This window comes from Phytophthora infestans, genomic scaffold (genome assembly GCF_000142945.1).
Source record: "Phytophthora infestans T30-4 supercont1.5 genomic scaffold, whole genome shotgun sequence".
Classification (NCBI taxonomy): Eukaryota; Oomycota; class Peronosporomycetes; order Peronosporales; family Peronosporaceae; genus Phytophthora; species Phytophthora infestans.
In genome coordinates, this window is record NW_003303754.1 from 3,736,116 (window position 1) to 3,759,857 (window position 23,742).

The window sequence follows — 23,742 nt, forward strand, 5'->3', positions numbered from 1 at the left end:
CTTCTGCAGAACTCAGCGCTACCGTTCTCTGAACTTCGACTTGAAAACCACTGGGCCGTTCCCGATTATCACCACCACACCTGACACGGAACGCCTATCGTCGATATTGCTCCCCCAGTCAGCGTCCGTGAAAGCCTCAGCCGTGACCTCGCCCGATCCTCCGTTGTACACGATCTTAAGTGTGCGTGTCGTCTTCAAGTACCGAAGCACACGAATCGCAGCTCGCCAGTGCGGTAGACCAGGGTTCTCGAGGAATCGCGACAGCTGCGTCACCACGTAGGCAATATCCGGCCTAGTACACGTCGTAATGTATATCAGACATCCGATTAGGGAACGGTACGGTCTTGCCTGCATCTCCGTACACTCCGTCTTCGTTCCTGGTGACTGCTCCTTCGACAACTTGAGATTGGACGCACAAGGGTTGTCGATACCCTTAGCGTTTTGCTGCCCGAACCGTTCCGTTACGTCGTCGATGTACCGCGTCTGCTTGATCATCAGTGATCCAGCGCTCTTGTCGTGGTCAATCTCCATCCCCAAGATAAACTTCGCGTCGCCAAGCTCTTTCATCTTGAAAGCGTTCTTGAGGGCCTCTTTGACTTCACAGATCTCATCGCGGGTCTTGGCAGCGATGATCATGTCGTCCACATAGAGACAAACATAGATGTAACCGTTCTTGGAATGCTTCACGTACACACACTGATCTGCACCGCAGCTCTTGAAACCGTTCTTCATGAAGACTCTGTAAATGGTTTTGTTCCAGGCGCTCGCAGCCTGCTTCAGCCCATAGATTGCCTTGTTTAGCAAACAGACGTGATCTTGGGCGTTCTTGATGCCGAACGGTACCTCCATGTAGACACGGTCCTTCAGCTCATTGTTCAGGAACGCTGTGTCTGCATCCAACTGTTCCATCTCGTATGCGTCCGCAACACACACAGCCAAGACTACACGGATTGAGTTCATGTTCGCCACAGGGGAGTACGTCTCGAAAAGTCAACTCCGTACTTCTGCTTAAACCCCTTAGCCACCAACCGTGCCTTGTAACGAATCACTCGACCGTTCTCATCACGCTTCTTGGTAAACACCCAGCGACACCCAATGGGACGGACCGTTTTCCGCGGTACAAGTGTCCAAGTACTGTTCTTCTTGTGCGATAGAAGTTCTGCCTCCATCGCCTTCCGCCACTCCGCTGCTTCATTGCTTGCAACTGCTTCAGCGTCCGAGTTCGGCGTGTCAGGTACACCGTTGATCCTTGCCGCATACGCCAGCACTGCTTCTGCAAGTAGGCCACCTTCGTCGATTCTTGGACGCTTAGGTGCTGGCGGACCGTCACTTCCTTCCGACTTCCGTTCGTCGTCACGCCCCAGACCGTCCTCCAAAAGAAACACTGGCTCTCGAGAGCGCCTTGAGCGTTCTACTTCCGGACGGTATACTAAGCATCCTCGTGGAACGGCTGCGAATCATGGTACTCTGCCAGTTCCAGCCCAGTGGAAGTCTCATCTTCTAGTGGCAGTGATTGTTGTACACTGATATCCTGATCTGGTTCCACGTTGTCCATCTCGATATCTTGAACGGGTTCTTCGACATCTTCCATAGGTTCATCCACTGGATCCTTAACCGGATTTGGGATCACTGCTACATCAGTGTCCTTGGTCACGTGAATGACCGTTCCTTGTCCCGAGCACGGTGTATCGTATATATCGTTTACTTCACGTTCGTCAAGCTTGACTGATCGTGCCACCTTGACCTTGGACGCTTCCAAGTCGTAGACACGATACCCCTTTGTGTTTTCTGCGTATCCGAGGAACACACACTTGAAACTCTTCGGATCAAGTTTTGCGCTCTTTGCGTTGTCGATGTGAGAGTACCCATGAGACCCGAACACACGCAAGTGTTCCATTCGTGGCTTCTCCTTGAAGCCCACCTCGTACGGCGTCATGTTTGATCGCTCCGTGCTCACCGAACGGTTAATCAGGTACGCTGCGGTACTCACAGCCTCTGCCCACCATGTCGTCGACATACCCTTGTAGTGCAGCATGCTTCGTGCCTTTTCCACGATTGTACGGTTCATCCGTTCAGCCACACCGTTCTGCTGAGGGCTGTATGGCACAGTACGCTGATGCATGATACCGTTTCGAGCACATAGCTGCGTGACCTTCTTGTTCACATACTCCGTTCCGTTGTCAGAGCGAAGACACTTGATCCGTTCCCCCCATTGATTCTCATAGAACGCTTTGAGCTCGGCCAGCTTAGTGGTGACTTCGCTTTTGCTCTTCATGAAGTACACCACCACGAGCCGTGAGAAATCATCCACAAATGTCAGCACATACCGTGCTCCACCTTTGGAGACCGCTGGCATAGGCCCCATTACATCCGTGTGGACTAACTCCAGCACACGTGAGGTCTTGCTTGTTGACCGCGCCGGGAGCGGTGTCACAGTCTGCTCCCCCTTCATGCATCCACCGCATAAAGGCTTGATGCCACGGTTAACGACTGGCATACTGTTCGTGGCAGACTGAGTCTTGGCCATACCGTTCTCGCTGGGATGCCCCATACGAGCGTGCCAAAGCTCCCACTGGTTGCCAGCCCCGGCGTATTCCACGAACCGTGCTTCTTCTTGTTCACAGTCAAGCACGTACGCCTTGCCAACCTTCTTGCCCAGTGCCACAGCACTGTTCTTGCCCCAGATGACACACGAGAAACGCTGGAGCCGCCACACTAAAACCGCGCTCCGCAAGCTTCCCAACCGACAGCAACCGTCTGTCGAGTCCCTGGGATGTACAGAACTTCCACCATCTTGATGCGCTTGCTATCCATACCGGTCAACTTGACCGTTCCTCTGCCTGCGACCTGCAACTTCTTCCCATCTGCAATTGTTACCTCGATGTCCGAGACCATTCCCTCATAGTCGAACAGATCTTCACGGTACGGTGTCATGTGTGAGGTCGCACCGCTATCGATTAGCCATCCAGCGAACCGTTCTTCGCCCACAGCAAATACCGCGTCATCCTCAGCACCGTTGCTCCCTCCCGGACAGTCCCGCCTCATGTGACCAACTCGATTACACTTGAAACACTTGCCCTTGAAGCTACCACCGTTCTTCCTTGGAGTGCTCTCCTTTCGACCGTTACTTCGGCCGCCCTTGAACCGTCCACCGCTACCGCTCACAGGAAACGCTTTCTCCGTCGTCTCTTTCTTTTGCAACCGCTCGTGCTCCTTCAACAACTTCTCCTTGACCTCAATGAGCGTGATATCCTTAGCGTTCTCCGTAATAGACGCAATCAGCTCATACTCCGTCGGAAGGCTGCTCAGCAGTACAACTAGCTGTCTTGAGTCGTCGACCGGCTCTCCTAGTGTCTGGAGACCAACAACAAGTTCATCGAAAGCGTCCAAATGCTTGGACATGGTCGAACCGTTCTCCATCTTGAGCTCATGGAGACGGCGTGTCATTTCGACGCGGTTGTGCAGAGTGGTACGGTAGTAGAACTCACGCAGAGTGTTCCAAGCGTGCATAGCAGTCATCGCAGACCGTATCTTCGTCTGGTGTTGTAGCTCGACGCCTTGGGCGATGATTCCTAGTGCCTTAGCGTCGTTGATGAGCCACGCTTCAGTCACCTCCGCTTCCTTCTTGACGACTTGGACGTGCACCAGCAACCCCTTGCGCGCCAACGTCATGCGCATATTAAACTCCCAGTGGAAGTAGTTTCCACTACCCAGGAGGACTTCGGCTCGCTTGGACGTCACGGTAGAATGAAGGTGATGGGGCGTGCCTGGTAGAGTTCTTGTTGCGGCTGTTAACCTGTTGGTTTGCTGGTAAACACCGAAGTGAATAAGATTGATGTTATCGTTATTCTACTTGTCTTTCCTGTCCTTTGTGCACTACCTGCTCATACCAACTGTCGCTACCAACCATGTAGGTGTTGTGCTATATGGACCAATCACAGGACGGTTCACTACTGAACCGGTCCAATGGCCCGAACCGAGCATGAGCGGTGCACTGCTCAACACATCCAATACGCACAGTAGCTACAGTAACAGTCTAGTATTTATATTTACTCGGAGTATGAAACTTCTTATGATCGCATGTAATAACCGTAGTTTTATCGGGCCTTGACTGTGTCGTATGTACAGTGCTGCACCCCGTTTTCACGGGGGTGGACCATAAAGGATTTGCAATTCAATTATTTTTTAACGTACAAATCATTGTTTATTTAGATTCAGGATCATTACATAACGAAATTTATTAAAGGTCTGAGGGCGCGAAAACGGGGTGCGGTACTGTACATAGTACAGTGTAGGTACATGTTCTGGTAATTGTACTTTGTTGTACACGTTTACACTTGTTTGACACAGTTCAGGTCAGTTTTTGCCCCAAAACCACATCGCTGAGCATTCCTGATGAACAGATGCAGATTGCGCCTCTACAGTACACACATTGTGTTGTGCTGTTTGACGGGATCGAAACTATCCGGATAATTCCGCGTGGACATCATCCCTATTTCATTGTCTAATTTCCTGTCTGGTGCCCATAAGTCTATCGACAATGCTGGCTCTATCTGTTATCACCCTACTCGCTTTTGCGCTGAACGCCGACGCCCACGGCAATCTCAAGGTACCTCAGGCAACCTTCCAAGATGGAGCGCCAACAGTCGAGTGGGTTACGATGATCGACAATTTCTGGGATATTGGATCAGGCGGCGACCAAGTCGGCAAGTTTACAAAATTATGGCCAAGGAGAAGGGTATGAGCGTGAAGGATGTTGTCTTGGACATGGTCAAGGACAAGAAGTGCGGCTACACGCGAGCAGACGTGGACCCTCAGCCGATCCCCTCCGACGGAAAAGTGAAATGGTGGGGCAACGGTGGCGGAGGGTTCACCCACACTGGTCCGTGCGAACTCTACATTGACGACAAAATGGTGCTTCATGGTGACGACTGCGAGGAGGAATTCCCTGGTGGTCCCAATGGCTCGAACAAAATGTCGGAGATGCCCGTCGACTTCTCTTCGTGCAACGGCAAATGTACTCTAACAATCTACTGGCTGGGATTTCTAAAACGAGCAGTGGCAAGCGTACGTCAACTGCGCTCCTCTACAAGGAAGTGGCTCAGTGACGCAAACTCAGGGGTCGACACCTGGGTCAGCAGCCGAAGTGAAGACCCCCGCGGTGCCCTCTACGTCGACTGACGGGTCTACGAATCGGGAGCAAGCTCCGGAGGCGCCTTCCCCGAAACGCAGTCAAAAGAGGGATCGTCAAATAAGGAAAAGACCCCCGAGGCTCCTACTTCGGAAACTACACCAGCCCCTGCGGCCGAAAAGCCTTCGGAGGAGCCCCCAACGACTAATACGCAGACGACAGAGGCTCCCTCGTCAGAGACTCAGGACACAAAATGCAACGCCCCTGTTCGTCGTCTTCGCAAGAAATTTTCTACTGTTTAAGAACTCAGTGCAGTTTATTCACAAACGGCTTGGGTTTGCTAGTTTAGCGGGCTTAAAGGAGTTAATTTGATCGATATTAATAGTGTACCTGTTCATGTTTCTTGGCGCATTTCAATTACCTGTATTTCAGATTAATTTGATTACATCAAGTTTCAAATTACCGGTACTGGAATTTTTGATTTGATTGGTGGAATACCGGTATTAGAATCCTCAGCATCCTATTTGTCCATCAAATCACATGAGTGATGATCCAGTCAAGGTTTTTCCTGTTGTTTTTCAGCAAGGTTTTATTATCTAACTGCGAAATAAGAACATCTAAAATTACCCGCTGGTTATTTCTATGTGCGTTTTGTATGTGGTCTCGACCAAAGTTTTGTCAGCGGAAAACTATAACTTGTTCAAGTAATCTGAAGCGGAGGGAGTATAATACATGTAAACAGTAAATACCGGTACATGTAGAAATAATTCAACACAATCGCACGCAATCAAGGTTTGTTTTTAGGCTATCCACCGTCGATTGTTTCTCAGCTCATCATCGTTAAGCAACTTTTATATAGTCTACATGTACAGTATAAGCTACCGTACGGCGGAGATAACCGAAGAGCCTCAACTTGAGGCCTTGAGGCTCAAGGCCATTGCCGAGAAGGTGAGAGGCATTCGCGTATGGCCCTCAACCCCGAGGGAGCTCTACCGTATCTGCGGCTGCTTCAAATACCAAAGGGCAGGGTGATGGGTTACCTACACCTTTGTCAAAATGCAGGAAACCGTGCTCTCACCACCGTCGACAGCGCCATATAATCAAGTTTAAGGTAGGAATCTACAGTAGCTGATGTTACTTATTATCGAACGCAAGTACCGCTTCCGCAGATACTTGCCTTTCCAGTTTTCTCCTTTTGGACGCTTTTTTTCGCCCTTCTTACTTTAAAAAGGTTTCATGTTCTACTAAATGGATTTTCGAGGTACTGTACACAAAATAGTGGCAACCCAGATCCGACAACAAAACACCATCAGAGCCCTCTATTAGAATTTATTCCACGTGGAGGTTCGCCTTTCCAAGAAATGGCAGGGTTCATCTTGCTTTTCGCTGGTCAGCCATGTAATTAATAGGGCGATTGCAGGTCGTCATCGAAAGCGCGGATGGAGTCGTGTTGGGGTTCGTCTACTTTTTCGTACTTCGCTACCTTGTGGGGAGACGGCTGTCTGGTTTTGCGGAGCACATTAAGCAAAGTCGCTTGCAATTTCTGAATAAAGACGAACGACTTTTATCTTGTCAACGACCACCGTCCCACCGCACTTGCTCCGCCGACGATCAGCAGTACATCCGCTCGGTTTCGATGGATGGTACAGGGACGAAGTAGGCGTTGTAAGCCTTTATTAGACAAGAGCCACTGATTGTCACGAACGCATTGAAGCTGTGGATAAACACATGAATCATCGAAGCTCGTGGGTTTGTGAGCTCGATTTACTGTACACCATTTCCAGATCGAGAAATCATCGGGTTAAAACAAGAAATGCTCAGATCAAAACAAGAAAATCTAAGAGACGGACGAAATGCCCCGTCTAAATTAGATTAGACTCTAATCGTTTGGGGGTGATATTTGAAGCACCTTAGAGTTGACAGGGTACGGCGGCGCAAACAGAATTAATTACTGAAGGTAATGTGAGGATAATTCCATAAACGATTGCGGGTTCTCTCGTTTTGAACTGAGCTTTTCTCATTTTGAACGGAGAGATTCTCAAGCTGTTTGGCAATGGTGTATCGTAAATGTTGCTAGCAATTTAATCTCGTTTTGCCCAAAGCGATCACCTAATATTAATACACATACTTCGTAGTATAATTCTAATACTGATGGTGCCTATTCAACTTTGGCATTTAAATAATTCTTATTGATAAGAAAACCTAATTATGAGAGCTAGTATTACTTTAATAATACCAACAGTACGCAAGCGCAGGGGGTTGTCCATGACGTGTTAACGTAAATTGAAATAGATTCGTCTAACATCATACGGTTATAGCCCCTGATAGCATCCGCTGCATGTATCCGCTAATCAGTGCTAGTTTGCAAGGTTGCTGTTGCACGCGACCAAGGGTGTAATAGTTAACTGGCTAAACCGCAAAAAGATCAAAATTCAATGTTCACTACTTAGTATTATCTCCGTCACTTCGTACTACGATAGCTATTAATACATTTGCACACAAAAATGCCTCAGAATTCTGTTATTTGGGTATCATTAAGCTTAACCCACAGTACATGTAATCCCTGGGAGCCATGATCTGGAACGATTATTTGAGGTACCATCTCCGCGATGACATTCTAAAGGTGAAGTTATTAATACCCAAACTGTCCGATTGAGGTACCAAAAGAGGCAGTAGTTTACTAAATCTCCTGCCGTGCATTACTTCCCAGAACAATCATTTTTCAGTAGCATTAGCATGCTATTAACTAATGCTAGCTAATACGGAGTGTCTTGGACGAAAAAGAAAGTTCCATACACCTTGCCCAGTTCACTGATCAGCAGGGGTACATGTATAAATAATCAGTTTTGAACTAGGGTAAGCTATTTCAGAAGATACAATAACGTTACAGTAACGGCTTTTTCTACAGTAAGTGGTTGTACGAACGCATTACGTCTGGAAAAAAATGAAATACACCTGGGAAACTTCCAGACGTAGAGTACCGTAATGTTTTCTTTCTTACTTACAAAACTTAGTGGATGCATTGGCACATTCTAGACCTCCAAAGAAAATGTGTTTTATACTGTAGCTCAACGTTGGGATTGTGGGATTGAGACTTCATCTATTTTCCTCCAAAGATTTGTTAAAACATGGCTTGAAAGTACACATGTCCACAAACGCAGCTTAATAATAATCAGATGGTCTTCTCCGCTTACAGTTAAAAAACTTGGGGGCTAACAAAACGCTGTCTTTCCTGCCCGCCACTTTCGAAATTGCATCTCGATCCTCACTTCCTGAGTTTAACGATGCTTACCGGTGCCGCTTTCGCTTCTGCTGCAACACTACTCGCGTTTGCATTGCGTATTTATGCTCACGGCCATCTCAACCAGCCCAACCCGACTTTCAAGGATGGCGAGTCCACCGTCAATTGGGTTGCTCAGATCGAGAACTTCTGGGATATCGGCTCTGGAGGGGACCAAGTGGGAAAGTTTAAAACAATGGCCAAGGAGAAGGGCGTGAGCGTGAAGGATGTCTTGCTAGAAATGGTTGGACCTGACAAGAAGTGTGGCTTCACGACTACGGAGGTGGAGCCCCAACCAATTCCGACGGACGGAAAGGCGAAATGGCTCGGTAACGACGGCGGAGGTTTTACGCACACGGTACTTTGATATTAATAACGGATCTCATTCCTTACAACCTGCTAACGAGTGACTTGTAGGGCCCCTGCGAGCTGTACATCGACGATAAGATGGTCCTTCACAGCGATGACTGCGAGTCAGATTATCCTGGTGGCCCGAACGATTCGGGCGAAATGTCTGTGATGCCGGTGGACTATTCATCGTGTAATGCCAGCTGCATTTTCAGTATTTACTGGCTTGGTTTCCAAAACGCACGATGACAGGCGTACAGTGTGTTTCTTGTCGATTGTTACGCTAGCTTCTAATGCCTATCATTATGTATAGTCAATTGTGTGCCTCTTTCTGGTAGTGGCGGAGCGTCTACACCGGCGCAGTCGAGTGCGAATTCGTCGACGGTGACAAACTCAACCGAATCTCCGTCCACCAAAACGGAAGCTCCACAGACCCAGTCGGAGACTACGTTGGCTCAGTCGCCAACGACCGCGTAGTCAGGTGACGCCAATAACCAAGTCTTCGTCGTCGGGCTCGCCTAAACCCCTGCAAATCCCTTGATTCGTCTCAAAAGAAGAAGAAAAAAAACTAGACAGACACTTGATATTTCAGTACAACTAGCGCCACCAAAGCTGCGGTGGTGGCTACTGTAATGTGCGCTTGTAGTAAAGCAAATAAATGTATGCGTTTTCCCACGTACGCGCCTAGCACAGTCTCGAAAGCTAAAGGGTATGTGTGTATTGATCTGCATCCAACCTCAAACGGCGTGGCAATGCTGCGAAACCATATCGTCTGAACCGCCTTTTCGTCGTGCACCTCCACTCACCTGGTCTACTGCTCGCAGCAATGAAATCTGCAATTACCATCAGAGTAAGCTTATGTCGCTCCTAGCATGGGGAAACTCTGGATCTTACTGATTAACGTGCGCTAAAGTTGTTGTGATCTCGGTACACAATTTCTGCAAAGCTCTAGCTATAAAACTCAGAGCGTTTTTGAGTCTGCAACTGAGCACAGGACTCGCGCTAATACTTTACTTTTTTATGCAATACTTCGAAGTATATGTTAAGCGAATATTAGGGTGTGGAAATTCACATGTGTTAAATCTAACTGGACACATCTTCTTGACAATTGTCATAGCGTATTATCTTGCAGCTTTAACATTGCGTGCGCACTTATTGTTTGCTTGTGTCATCTTCGCGATGTTTTTTAAACATCTCTTAAAATAATCTCCAGGTTCAGTGGTTAGCATCTTGTCTTGAATATTGGACATTGTGTGGAGCTCATATTATGTTTGCTTGTGTCTATTTTCATGATGTACTCAACGTTGTCAGGATATCCCACAAACTGCATTCACCTTGTTTGCAATCAATGCTTGGACGAGCTTCGGACGACATTGAGGAATAGATTACTTCTTTCGACCGAAACTATGTTACCCTTGACCCACAAGTTACATTTACCATGTTTTGTCACTAACATAATATCTAGCTAATTTCAGTTTCAGGAGAAAACCCGGTTTTTGGGTACAACTACATGAATCGTATCTATTTCAGGAAGCACACAGTGGGTGCTTCTTGAAATCACAATTTAAGCTTGTATATTAACCTGTGAAGGACTTGATAAAGGAGAAGTGAGGTGATCAATGATTCAGATCCTTTCGTTACATGTATTATATGTTAACTTTATAAGATAATACAACATTAAGGATGATAACACTTAAGTCTTTCATATGGCATGTTGTCGCTGTGATATAGCATATCACGTCGGAGATGCATACTTTGACAGAGACAAAGCAACAGTGAGCTTGTCTTGGAATACCTCCCGACAGAAATAATATTTTTACCTGATCTCTAGCAGCTAAGGGTATACAGTATTCACTTACTTGACTAGCTAGAGTTCCAGGAAAAAATGTTCAGGAGTAATTCTGCGCTCGTGGGTAAAGAATCTACACTTGTTTTGGGTTAGATTCATAATCTTAGAATGTCTCGCCCTCGGATAAATTCATGTATGCTCATTAAGCATTTGTACTTCGCACTGTTTGCTAATTCTCATTGACGGACGTTCGAGCACTTGAGTTCACTGCACTGAATCGATAACAGCGACTTAAGTTACAGTGTACTTAGACGGTATCCAGTTGAACCCATCTACCGGTTGATGCTAATGCCAACCAACCACAACTTGTACATCCGACATCACCGACGCATTGGGTACACTTGACGACAGTCACTCGTAAATTAGTCGACTGCAAGACGCTCGTCTTCTAGTCGACCCCGTCCTGCGGGAGCTAGCGACCTGGAGCCTACATACCTGCAATGTTCCACATCGCGACGCTCGTGTCGTCCTTCCTAGCGGCACACGACGCAACGTCCTCGGACGTTCTGCAGCAGCAGTGCCAAGATACTAAAGACGAATTCCACGAGCTGTTTTCGAATGTCTACGAGCGACTGCGACACGTACGTCGGGCCCTCGAGGGCTGTGGAAAGAGCAATCTCTTCCTCGTTGTGGCCATCTTGGCGCTGCAGCGGCGATTGGTTGCGAGATTCCACGCGGCGGTGACCACGCACAACTCCCTCAACGTATTAATCCGGTTCGCTACAAAGAGGTCGACGCTCGAGAAGCTTCAGGAAATACACCAAGAGATCGATCCGTTGTTCGGCCTCTTGGGTCTGAGGAAAAACGCAGAGATGACAAAGTGGAGGAGGCAGTGGGAGGTCCAATGCGAGCGCATGTACGCACTGTTTCGAGGGCGAGTGGGCGACCCCAAGCCGATTGTCGCTCAACTCTCTAACCCGCAAATTGCCGAAATTTTGGGAATTATGAAGTTTGAGCACGAATTTCACAAAAATGAACTCGAACAACAGCAACAAGCGAAGCTTGTGTACGCCACAATGATCAGGATTCTTAAATGCTCCAGCGTGCCCAAGATCTCGCCGTTCTTCATCCCGCCAGTGGACTTGGACGTGAAGGAAGAGCGCGGCGAGATTGAAGACACGAGCTGCACAGTCAGGCAAGGCGTGTACGACCAAGAAACTCGCCTGATTGCGCAGTATCTGTCGGCCGATAATCGCTATGCGAGGCAGCTCTTTTGGGCTGCTACCGAGATCTGGCACGGGTTTGAACACCCCAATGTGGCCAAGATAGTGGGGGAATCCATGCTACTGTCGCAGCCTTGTGTTGTGTGGGAAGACGCCGCTGCGCACGGTAACTTTATCCGCTTTTTTGCTAGTGAGCGGGGGTGTAACCAGAGGAAGCTGTGGCGGATGTTTCTCCAGGTTGGACACGGATTGAGCCACATCCATCAACGCGGAGGAACCCACGGGAGTCTCAAGTGCTCGCACATTCTGGTAGATGAGAGCGGCACCCCCAAGATTTGTCACTTTGAGTTGATCAACGCTGCGGTGGGGAGCGTCGATCGCTGGAAGGGACCCGAGTACAATCTCGGGAAAGGAGAGGACCCATCAAAACCTGGAGATGTCTACGCGTTCGGCTTGTGTATTATTGAAGCGCGCACGGGTATTATTCCGTACGGAACGGACTGTGAAGAGTCGATCAAGAACCAATTGGAGGAGCTCGAGTGCTATCCACGACCTGATGGCTTGCGTGATGATGAATGGAACGTTGTGAAGCGCTTTGTGGCGCACGACCCGAGGGATCGACCGACGATGGCGCTGGCTATTGAGATGATAGAGGAACTGGCATGGAAGGAGAGTTTCGAGGAGAAGAAATGGCGCGAAGAGGACCAAATATTGGGCCACCAGTCAAAATGAAATTGGGATGAGAGAAAGGTTCTCGATATGGATGAATATCATCAAGCTGCCGACAGTCTATTTCTTACTTAGTTTCAGTATGGTCATATCGAGCTGATATTTGATAAATAGCCAATCAAGTCGTGGATGCAGCTATTTTATCAAATCCGAGTTATTAGGGCTAGGTGAAAAAGCTGCCGACGTTATGCCGACATATAATGTCGGCAAGGGTACTAAATATGCGTTAATGTATACAAACCATCAAGCGTTTTAACATCATTTGGATATTCCCCCTCTGACCGACAAAAACACATCAAAACAGTATGAGTCTGCAAGACCTTGCACCGGCCAACTCCCAGCGTGCACAGCAGACAGCTATCAATGCGTTCGCTCGCTTCCTTGTGGCCGAAGGCGTCAATATGCAGTATATCGCAGCCACTCTTCTAGGTGATATGACTGGGGCAAAGTTTGTCAAGCTGATGGATCGCTTCGCAATTTATCTTACAAGTGCAGAAGGGCGAGGAGGGAAGGCGCTAGCTCGCAACTCAGTCATGAGCTACTACCGGCACGTCAAAAACTGGTTACTCGACAACTACCCGGAAAATAGAGCCTCAATCGAAAAGAAGCTTCTCAAGATGGCCCAGACTCTTGAACGGCACTGCCTGAAGCGCCTCGAAGGTGGTACTACGAAGCGAGCGCCGGCGTGCACGAAGGAAGATCTACGTATTCTGATGGACGGTTTGTATTTTGATGCTGCGAGCTCTAAGGACTACCAGGACGCTGCGCTCCTTGCCTTGATGTGGTATGCGTTCGGCCGCGCTTCAGACTTAGGCTTCGTCGCAAAGAGCAACCTCACCGTAAGCGCTGATGGAGTCGTCTTTGTGAGGCTGTTACGCGTCAAGACATCGGAAGAGCAAGGTATATCGATCTTCCCTGATTAAGTGAGTTTCGTCACCTGCCCACTACATGCGATCGCCATGGCCCTGGTAATGCAAGATACACCAAGCTCACGTTTACTGGATCATCCTCAACTTGCTACCGGAGACGAAGAGAAAATCGTAACCCCTACAGATATCTCTTTAGCAGAAGCACTAGCAGTCTGTGACGGAGACGACACAGAAACGGCTTCTGAGACTTCCTGCAAGCCACGCACGAAGAAGCGCAAAACCAATGATGAAAGTATGAAGATACACGCGTATGTCAATCGCATTGTCAAATCCGCGAGCGAAGCACAAGCAAGAGCAAGGCCTACCCCCAACTTGACCTCGCATTCTTTCCGCCGCGGTGGTGCCCAGCATGCGAACAAGGATGCTAGTCTAAGCGCCCAGTGGATTTTCGACCGTGGTTCATGGAACGTGACGTCTACAAACAAGGCATTTGCGTATGTGTTCAATACTACAAGTGAGGATCAGAAGGTTGCGAGAGTTCTGAGCGGATGGGACGCAAGTGCCAAGCCCCAGGTGCCAACGTTAACATGGTTGGATTCCACAACACGGGAACAAGCCCGTTGTATTGCCAACCTCCTCTTCCAGACGAGTATTTGCACTGAAGATCCCAGTAAACGGCTAAGTGATCGTGTATGCGAAGTACTCACGGCATCTTTGATCCAGCATTTTCCTGAGGTTCTAGAACGGTACCCGATGTGTCCATACGTGTCTAGAATGCGCATAATTCTCGTGAAACTTGGAATTGAGAAGGCACAAGTGTTGGCATGGAGCTCTGAGCTTCAGCGTAAAGCGATGAAGAAAAGCGACGGCCCAGAAGGAAATAGCGGCAATAAATTTTCGCGCGAAGATACGCTGATTAACCATCAAAATTGCGTCATTAGCGAGTTGGTAGCGATGAATTAAGCGTTGGCTAAACGGGTGACGGAGCTGGAGAAACAACAAGCTCAGAGGGATGGAGTGATATCCGTGTCAATGCCCATACCTGAGCCCGAGACAGCGGGAGAAGTGGCGGGAAATACCTCACGCCACACTGTGACCTCAGCAAAACTCAAGGGCTGTGGCTCTAAGTCGACTTCTAAACGGCCGGCAGCAATCTGGTTTGAGTGGTATGCCAAGACGCCGCGGTTCTGGGATGTCTGCGAAAACCGGCAAAAGAAATCAGCGTACAAGCAAATTGTGAACTACATGAAGCTCTTCCTGCCAAATGGCTTCAAGCTGGACCCATCGTCACCTACTTATTGTGACCATGTCCTGGAAGTTGGGCAACAGTCGGAAGAGAACATGTTTAAGTTTTTCGTAGCGTACGGGGCTAAGCGCAAAAGTGGATCTTCCGTCCTGAAGTAATTGCGAAAATACTACCATGAAGGTAAGTTGGATGCCCTGATAAAAGAGTTTCGAGTTCGTGTTGCAATCGAGGCAATTATCGATCCAGCTCCGCGTGAAACGCAAGACTTGTTTGTACGTACGTAGACAACCTATTACAGAATAAGTGGTCCGTTACCAAATAAGTGGCCTGTTACAGAATAACTGGCCACGTCTGTTACAGAATAAGTGGTCCGTTACCAAATAAGTGGCCTGTTACCAAATAAGTGGTCTGTTATTAAATATAAGGCCTGTTACTGAATAAGTGGCCACGTCTATTACAGAATAAGTGGCCCTTTACCAAATAATTGGCCTGTTACAGAATAATTGGCCACGATTGCTACCAATTAAATGGTCTGTCACAAAACGAACAGTCTGTATAAGCCCGACAAAAAGGTACCTCCCACAAGTCACTCTACGATTTCTGCGGTGAGGGGAACAGGTCCGAAAATTGCGTCATAATGGAAACTGCAGCAGCTCAAGGTGTAACTGAGGGAGCTACAGCGCGTCGGTGCACTTCGCTGACGCTTATGCAGAAGCTTGAGAAGCTTATTGTATGGGAGGCTAATCCGGAATGGGGACCAACACGAGCCGCTCGCGAGTTGAGTGTTAGCCGAGGTGCTCTCAGCAGGTGGAAGAAGGAGTATCCGGATACCTCGCGCGTGAGAAATGATTCAACACTCGGTGATGGAGCGAGGAAGAGAGCGGTAGGAGGAGGAAGAAAACGGAAACCTCCTGCTTTTGAAACAAGGGTGTTGGAGTACTACGATACTTGTCTGAGAGAAGACGGCAAAGCAACGTACCACGATGTTTTTACGTACTGTAGCACCATCCCTGAGTTCCTGTTAAAGGATCTAGGTGCTCAAAAGGTGTATGTGACGAGGTTCATCAAGCGCTACAAATCGTCGCCAGCGGCCCCTTCTGAACAGAAGACTACCTGTGGGAGCCGGGCTACGGAGCTCTTCAAGCCACATACAGATACCAGCGACGAGCTAACGTCGCGGGGAATACAGCCCTGCGTACCTGATGAAAGCAACGAGCTAGTTAGCTCGGGTGCTACCCGCGACGAAGGACGACTTCCGCTAAACATCTCTGACCAGAACAGCGATATGCCATTCCCTCTCGCTACGGCCAAATCCAAAACTACCAAGCCGAGCAGCTCAATCGCACAACGAGCACGTACGAAACAGTCACTCGTTAGTGTACCGATAGAAGTTTTCGAGGCGACGCTGCCACCCCCCCCCAAGACTCTGCAGGTAACGATGTTGGTGACACCGCCACCGGTACACCTCCTGTGAATGATAATGGCGAAGGTACAGTCAATCTGGATGGTGAAAGAGGTGATTGCAAAACAGGACACGATCACGAAGAAGACCCGACATCTGATGACGACGAATACGACGAAGCCGAGGAAGAAGACGACGAAGCTGACGACGACTATAACGACGATCCGGAGCCAGATGAATCAGATGACGACGGGCCATTTGCAGATGATCATGATGAAGAATTGAAAGTTGATTATGCGAGGCAAAATCAGCACACAAAAACTGTCACTGGTTCTAAGCCGATAGCTTCTCGGCGCCAGCGTGATCTACTCGCAAAACGCAGTAGAGCGGTGTTTTCTTTTACAGTTCGCAACCTTGACACATCGATGTTGGGAGAAGAACGCTCTGTGAAAGTTTTCAAAGATGATATCATGACGCTCAAACCGTTTGGCTGGCTTGCTGATGTGGTAATCGACTATGCCATTTACAAGCGCATAAAATTAACTGGAGGATCTGTGAAACTTCTTGGGGCATCGCTTTTCAGTCAAATCAAACAGGCCAAGAGCGGTGGTGAAAGCAGTTTCTTGGATGTCAAGAAGCTCGTTGACAAGATTGACTAGGATCTGTATTTTGCAGTTCTAATTCCGGTTTGGGGCGATAACCATTGGATCTTGCTTGTTGTTGAAGAGCCCGCCAAGCCATCAAGACGCATGTTTCACGTTGACTCTTGCGTGGGAATTCATGTGTCGAGCCACGTATTCAGTATTGCAACGCAATTTTTGGCTGAAGTCTGTGGGGTCGCCTCTGATGGTTCTGCAACGACATCCGTCTGTGAGACTCACCCGCAGCTAAAAAAACAACTCTGATTGTGGGGTCTACATGTTGTATTACATGGAGAAGATCGCTTTGTATATCACGCAAAACAAGAACAAATCGATCCAAAGCGAGATAAAAAAACTGAAGTCTAGAATGATTACTGGAAGATCGGACAAGTTCCGCATTAAAATGCATCAAACGCTGAGCAACTTCACCGGTACGAACAACTAGTCCGCTCAGCAGCGTTTGGTAGTGTTAAGTTCACAAATACATCTTTTGAGGTGCTGTAAATGCAAAACGAACGTGTTGTAGGTAGGTGAGTGTAACCATTGTTTGGATTAAGGCCACTTATTTGGTAACGGACCACTTATTCTGTAAACAGACGTGGCCAGTTATTCTGTAACAGGCCACTTATTTGGTAACGGGCCACTTATTCTGTAATTGACATGGCCAGTTATTCAGTAACAGGCCACTTATTTGGCAGCTCCCCTGTCCAGTTATTCAGTAACAATCAAACCAATACAATTTCACAAACAAAGTATTAAAAACAAAACACTTTGGATTTCGCCGCCATACTGTGAAATTTAGCATGTTGTCTATTGAGACCATCATCACTTATCGTGACTTCAAGACGCTTTGCATTAGGTTTGCAAAAGCTGCCAAGCTACGCATTATGGACGCGTCCATCCGTGCCTTACGCAACTCGATGATCCAGACAATCGGTACTCGAGACCGTGTACCGGAAGCTCTCCGCGCATTTTTTGTCAGATTGACGGACAAGTGCAAGGCCAAGATCAACAAGAAGAAGCGTGGGCTGGTTGAGCTGGACGACATTCAAGAATGGCTCATTCCTCCAACTGATGGAGCTGTGGGTCAAGTGCGCGGGACATACGGAGTGCGACGTCTCTTGCAGTGCGTGGTCATGGGCAACAAGGCACACTACCTGGTAGACTGGGAGCCAACCCTGGAGCCTCGCGAGAACATCTCAAAGGAGCTGATTACGCAATTTAACCGTGACCGCCGTCATCTAGTGCGCAGTACCTTCATTGACGATGAGGCTATCGAAGACAATACTTCCTCAGCAACCTAAACGACAAATAGACACTCATGTTGGCGAAAACAAATTATATTACATACGTTAGCACTAGATAGCTCGTACAGCATACTTATGGGCAGTGTATAGAACACTGCACTACAATATGCTTAGCTGAGTTTTCAGACGCCTTGTATCATACATAATAAGTAATCAAGATACCACCGGCTGGATTCGAACCAACTCCACCGGCCTTTCGGTCGGGCTCAACCATCAGAGCTTCGGGGGTGTTTGGTAGTGTAGGCAGTTACGTACCGTGAGCTTGTCCGTTGCTGCTGAAAAATCTGAAATGACAACAAGTGCTTTGGTGCACATCCAGTCAATTAAAAGAACCTCACTAAGAATAAAACCTAACGTTGCTTTGTGACCAGTTTTTTTTTTTACCAATCACCGAAGCGTCGGCCGGTGTCGGCCGCAGTCGGCAGCTTTACGCTAGAATATGAAGTTTTATCGGACCTCACTTATATTTTGTATTGGTATCTTACAGCCAATGATATAATTTTGCTGTGGTACTAACCAATAGCTTTCAAGATGATAATGCTATTTAACCAATCAAATTAAATAGGGGTAGGCGAGTCCTCTACGCCAGCCGATCGGACGTATCACGTCCGATCGATCCGCAAAATATGTGTATGCGTATCCAAACTCTAAGTCATTGACATATCACTTGCATATTTTGCTTTTATCGGACCAGTGAATCAGTGACATGGGCTTAGACGAACTACAGCCTGGTAACACCTTGCGGGCTAAGGCAACAGCCATCGGTGCGTTCGTCAAATCTCTCAAAGAAGAGGAAGTTGAACAGGAATACATAAGGAAGTGCATTGATAGTGACGAGAGCGGAAAAATGTTCGTGTGTGTGATGGATAAATTTGGTATGTATCTTGCATTCAAGGAAGGAAAGAAAGGTAAACCAATAGCTCGCAACACTGCCATGCAGTACTATCGGCAAGCAAAGCTTTGGCTGCTCGACCAGTTCCCTAAGCACCGAGCTTCATTGGAAGCCCGGTTGCTGAAAATGGGAAAGACACTAGACAGCTTCTGTCTGAAGCGAGATGGTGGTGGGCTCGTAGCGAAAGCACCACCTTGTACGAAAGATGATTTGAAAAGAATGATGTTGTATTTGTACACTTATGCTAGCTCAGAAAGTGACTATCAAGATGCAACTTTACTATGTCTTCTCTGGTACTTGTTCGGTCGCGCGTCTGACCTAGCCATGGTCCGCAAACACAACATGTCAGTGGACGCAGGCGACGTCTTCTTCCTGCGCTTGGTTCGCGTGAAGACGTCTGAGGAGCAGGGGCTGTCGCTCTTTCCTGATACGGAATTGGCTACGTGCCCCTTGCTCTCCATTGCGCTCGCCTTGATCCTCCAAGCCGCCCCAGGACCAGCCCTCGTCAGCAACCTCCCAGAACAAGCAGGCTTCGCAGGCTCCACGCTTTCTCCCGACGTCCCGCTGATCGAGCTGCTCAACGCTCCGCAAGTCACAACTGGTCTTGCCGCTCCAGCAGCTCCGCCGCGCGTTGCCACAGCCCCTACAGTATACGCGCACGTTAACCGGGTGCTAGACCGTGCAGCGTCTGCTGCTGGTGTGGATGTCGCCTTGACATCCCACTCGTTTCGAAGAGGAGGCGCTCAGCACGCAAACGGCTGCGACGAGATGACTGCACGCTGGATCTTTGACAGAGGCTCCTGGAATCTAAGCACAACGAACAAAGGGTTCAATTACATTTTCAATACAAGCAAAGAAGACCATAAGATAGCGAAAGTACTCAGCGGATACAAACCCAGAACCGCGGTGCCGCTGCAAGACTTGACTAGCTTTGACACGCAGACGCGTCAAGCGATGGATCGGGTGCAGCGTGTCCTGTTTGCTACCTGCTTCGAGCTCAAGACCGACAGCCTAAACATCAACAAGAAGGTGATGGATGTCCTCACCGCACGCGTCTTCCGTCACTTCCCGCTACTCAAAGACCTGAACCCCACAAGTCCAGCTGTGACGCGCATCGAAGCGGCTGTTGATTACGCTGGATGCTCACCAGCCGAGCTGCTCGCTTGGTCCTCGCACCTGGCAACCCCATCCGCTACCTGCGAAGACACCAAGACAGGTAATGCAGCAATCCACAACGACGACGAACAGCCAAGAGAATCAAGCGAGAAACAGAAGACCATCGACCACCATGCGGCTGTGATTAAGCACTTTATGGAGCACATCAAGCGACAGGACGCTCGCATAGATGCACTCGAAGCTAAGCAAAACAGCGAGCCTACACCAAGAAAACGAAGCTGTCCAGAGGAAGGCACAGATGACGTTAGCACGCTAAACAAGAAGCAGCGCCGGGGATCTCCAACTCACCTTCATGCTACCTGGTTTGCGTGGTACGCTCAAGATCCACGCTGGTACGCTCTGGCGCCAAAACAAAAGCGATCAAGAGCGAAGTTGCTGGTAGCCTTCATGAAGATTTTTCTTGAAGACGGCTTTGTTCTTGACCAAGATGCTGACGACTATCGTGACTGTGTTCTTGAGGTGGGAAAGAAAGCAGAGGAAGCCGTACTTACCTTCCTAAGTGACGAGAAGAAGATCAGCTCGCGTGGGTCGAGCGCCGTCCTTAAGCACTTGCAGGCTCTTCACAGCAAGGGAGACCTAAACGACAGAATCAAGCGCCCCCAAAACCTCCTCCAGTCTGCAGCCATTCGCGATCCCGCTCCTGGCTACACCCAAGACGTTTTAGAAGTTAAGGATTAGCAACAGGAACACTTAGCTAGCGAATTCATCATACACGTTTCGCATAACGCACACAGCGTAACCACATCTTACTAAGTTCAGATATCGAAGCAGGTAGAGCCCCAGTCCTTTAGCCCCTGGCCCCTGGGGAGCTTCCCCCTCACAATCAAAAAGATGGCGACGGCTGGTTTGGACCCAGGGTCCCCAGGGCGGAGCCCTGAGCTCTTCCACTGAGTTACGTCGTCGTTGGGGGAGGGGGTGATTTTGGGTGAGGTGAGATGAGGTCCGGGGGGGGGGGGCTGTGGAGGAGGGGGGGGGCTGAGGAGCGAGAGCATGAGCTGTGGGGCTTGAGCGGTCGAGTTGGAGGTCTGCGTAGTTGGGCGAAAAAAATTAAGACTGAGCGTAGAGGCCTCATTGTCGGGACCCGTTTTGTGTGTTTTGAGCTCTTCTAGGCTGTGAGCCACAGGTTGGGTGCGAGTCTAAACATACTGAGGTGGCAGGATAGGATTGGTGAAAAATCGACCAATAAGTGCGTACATCTGTAACTGGCTGTCGCTGGTGCTCTTAATAGTGGACCCCGCCACGAAAATCGGGGGCTCATTGCTGAATTTACCTGGCTAAGAGCACATGGCTCCTGGTCGCAAAATGCATGTTTTTGTTTTTTTAGCTTTTCTCAGCCCATTCGGCGGACCAGGCCATTTCCTTGCGCCTATAAACATGGTTGAAATTCTCACTGCAGCCGATCCCCATCTCGGGTTGTCTCCCCTACCCCCATGCAGTACCGCAGCTGTCAGTAAAATGTACATTCAAAAGTGTTCGTACGGTATTTGTTTTTGCATTTTGTACCAGCTTTGAGGTACAGGTCCGATGGGTCCGAGGGTCCGATAAATTTTGGTATGGGAGACTACAGTACTAGTACTAAAATAGGTCGCATAAAAGGCAAATACCTTATTAATGAGCTGTGGATAACAATAAAATTTGTCTGGATTTATCCAGAGTGATCGGAGCCCTAAATCATCTACAAATAATACTCCTCCTTTTTACTTTGATAACCCGGATACGCAAGGCATTCCCTAAATTTTATAAGCCGCAACGTTTACTGAGCTCGAAGAGAATTAACAAGTAATTTTGGCCAATAGAGCAAGAGCAATATACGATTTTATCATTGTAGGGACAATTTAAAGCAATATTTAAGCTAATTAATATATTTCTTGAAAAACGCGAAAATTAGCAATAAATTATGACGAGCACCGACAAAAGCTATTTGCTCAAGGACTTGTTGGATTAGTGACATCATTTTTGCCCCATAATAAACTTATTTTGTTTAAGCGCTACGACTTCGACTGCCCTCCACATTGCCTTATTTATCCTTTTGCTTTTTTAAAATGATAAGTTTCAATTTTTCGAAAAGTAATTGATAAAAATCCAGAGCGCTCCGTGCTTTACATGTTAGCACGGCTAGTACATTTATAAACGAGTAAAGGTTGGAGCCGACTTGGAAGAGGCACTGCAGCTGTAACGGGCTACGTAGCCCTAAGTGTACCCCTAGTTACATGTAGTGTGACACGTCATACTTCGGGATATTTGGCACAAGGTACCAAGGTCGTCCAAAGCCAGCCATTGGCTGATGACATTGCTTTTCTATAGATGACTTATAGTTTGTATTTAACTCAAGCTTAATCTACCTATAAATATAATCAGTTTACATACTACCTTAAATTGTTCACTTCGCTCCCTTTCGGTAAAAGGGGACATGTGAACTGCCGTTCACTGAGAGTTTGTGTACTCTCGGAAGCCAACTTCCTCTAGCGCAAGGTGCTGTGTGACCCCGTCACACTTGGTAGCACTTGTAGTCAATCCACGCCACCGCGGGTAGACTACCTGAACCTCTCCGAAGTTCGTTGCCATGGATAGGAACGACTTCTCCCATGTGAAAGACTCACAGTTCGAGTCGGTTCGGAAGATGGCAGGCATCTTCGGGATGGAGGTCCTGCAGAGCCTGGTGGTGTCAACACCGGCCGAGCAGCTCAAGCGCGTCAATGCCTTTATCGCCTACGAGCAGGGGCTCATCGTGCATGTGCGGGAGAACATGCAGGCTCCGGCGGCGACAGCAAATCCACCACACCCGAAGCCAATACGGCTGAAGGTTAAGCCGCATGAAGAAAAGGAAGGTGAGAACCTTCACTTCTGGGTCCGAGAGGTAGAGCTCGCGATGGATGCGGCTCGGATCTCGACCGAGCAGCTTCGTGTTGCTTTTGCACTCTCCAACCTTAGCGGTCGTGCTAAAAGAGCTGGGTGTACACACGGGAGGCATCATCCCCTGGATGTTCCACATCCTGGGCTCAGCTGTGCGAACAGCTCCGAGCCGCGTTCCTCCCGGCGAACTACGAGTACCGCCAGTGTGACGAAGTGCTTTCTCAGAAATAAGAGAATGGGCCTAACCAGGGGTCACTATCCCGAATCAGTGACCATTTCAAGTGATTAAGTAGGATTTGGATCGCCCGGCGCGGATGCAAGTTGCCTGAGGTGGATTAGCCATGACGAGCAGCACCCCATATGAGACGACGATGGATCTGGTATGAGTGATGTACGGGAAGGCAAGATCTACCAAGACATATCTCGGATCCATCCCTTACTTGGGTTCACTTAGGTGGATATGGGATATGCTATGTAACGGTGGATCGAGTGTGGATCCTATGAAGGAATGGTGGTAGGTGTCATCTGAAGGTGGATCTAGTAGCCACGACTAATGAGAAGTCAAGATTCACCGCGAGGTATCCCGGATCCCATACCTCCGAGTTTGGATCCAAGGAGGGGAGGACCCCGCATAGAGGGACCTGGATCCGGGATACAGGGATGATTGATGCAGTGGATCTCGAACTTTCGTGGGACAATGGAGATCACAGACGGTCGCAAGACGATGTTGGATGATTGGAGAGCTCAGATCCATGACGACTGTACACTTACAATGAAGTGGATTCAAGCAACCTGGATCCGGATGAGTGTACCCATAAGGGGGTGACCATAATGATTATGCCATGGATCCGGTAGG

The 23,742-nt window shown here is 48.5% G+C and overlaps 4 protein-coding genes and 1 non-coding gene across 5 annotated transcripts; 4 read left to right on the forward strand and 1 right to left on the reverse strand.

Moving 5' to 3' along the window:
* Positions 1 to 5,995: 5,995 nt before the first annotated feature.
* On the forward strand, positions 5,996 to 6,791 carry PITG_04403 (uncharacterized protein; the record flags this gene model as incomplete). The annotated part of the gene is made up of 2 exons (XM_002905987.1): positions 5,996 to 6,079; positions 6,552 to 6,791. 2 exons carry the CDS (start codon positions 5,996 to 5,998, stop codon positions 6,789 to 6,791), a joined length of 324 nt encoding a protein of 107 aa, XP_002906033.1.
* A 1,624-nt stretch (positions 6,792 to 8,415) lies between these two features.
* On the forward strand, positions 8,416 to 9,236 carry PITG_04404 (uncharacterized protein; the record flags this gene model as incomplete). The annotated part of the gene is made up of 3 exons (XM_002905988.1): positions 8,416 to 8,769; positions 8,829 to 8,952; positions 9,073 to 9,236. 3 exons carry the CDS (start codon positions 8,416 to 8,418, stop codon positions 9,234 to 9,236), a joined length of 642 nt encoding a protein of 213 aa, XP_002906034.1.
* A 1,744-nt stretch (positions 9,237 to 10,980) lies between these two features.
* Positions 10,981 to 12,586, forward strand: PITG_04405 (uncharacterized protein; the record flags this gene model as incomplete). Its single annotated transcript, XM_002905989.1, has 1 exon — positions 10,981 to 12,586. The coding sequence occupies one exon, from the start codon at positions 11,049 to 11,051 to the stop codon at positions 12,501 to 12,503; it is 1,455 nt and encodes a 484-aa protein (XP_002906035.1).
* A 4,875-nt stretch (positions 12,587 to 17,461) lies between these two features.
* Positions 17,462 to 17,962, forward strand: PITG_04407 (uncharacterized protein; the record flags this gene model as incomplete). The annotated part of the gene is made up of 1 exon (XM_002905990.1): positions 17,462 to 17,962. The coding sequence occupies one exon, from the start codon at positions 17,462 to 17,464 to the stop codon at positions 17,960 to 17,962; it is 501 nt and encodes a 166-aa protein (XP_002906036.1).
* Positions 17,963 to 20,865: 2,903 nt separating this feature from the next.
* PITG_25913 lies at positions 20,866 to 20,935 on the reverse strand. Its single transcript has one exon. It is a non-coding gene; the product is annotated as a tRNA-Gly (tRNA).
* Positions 20,936 to 23,742: the final 2,807 nt, after the last annotated feature.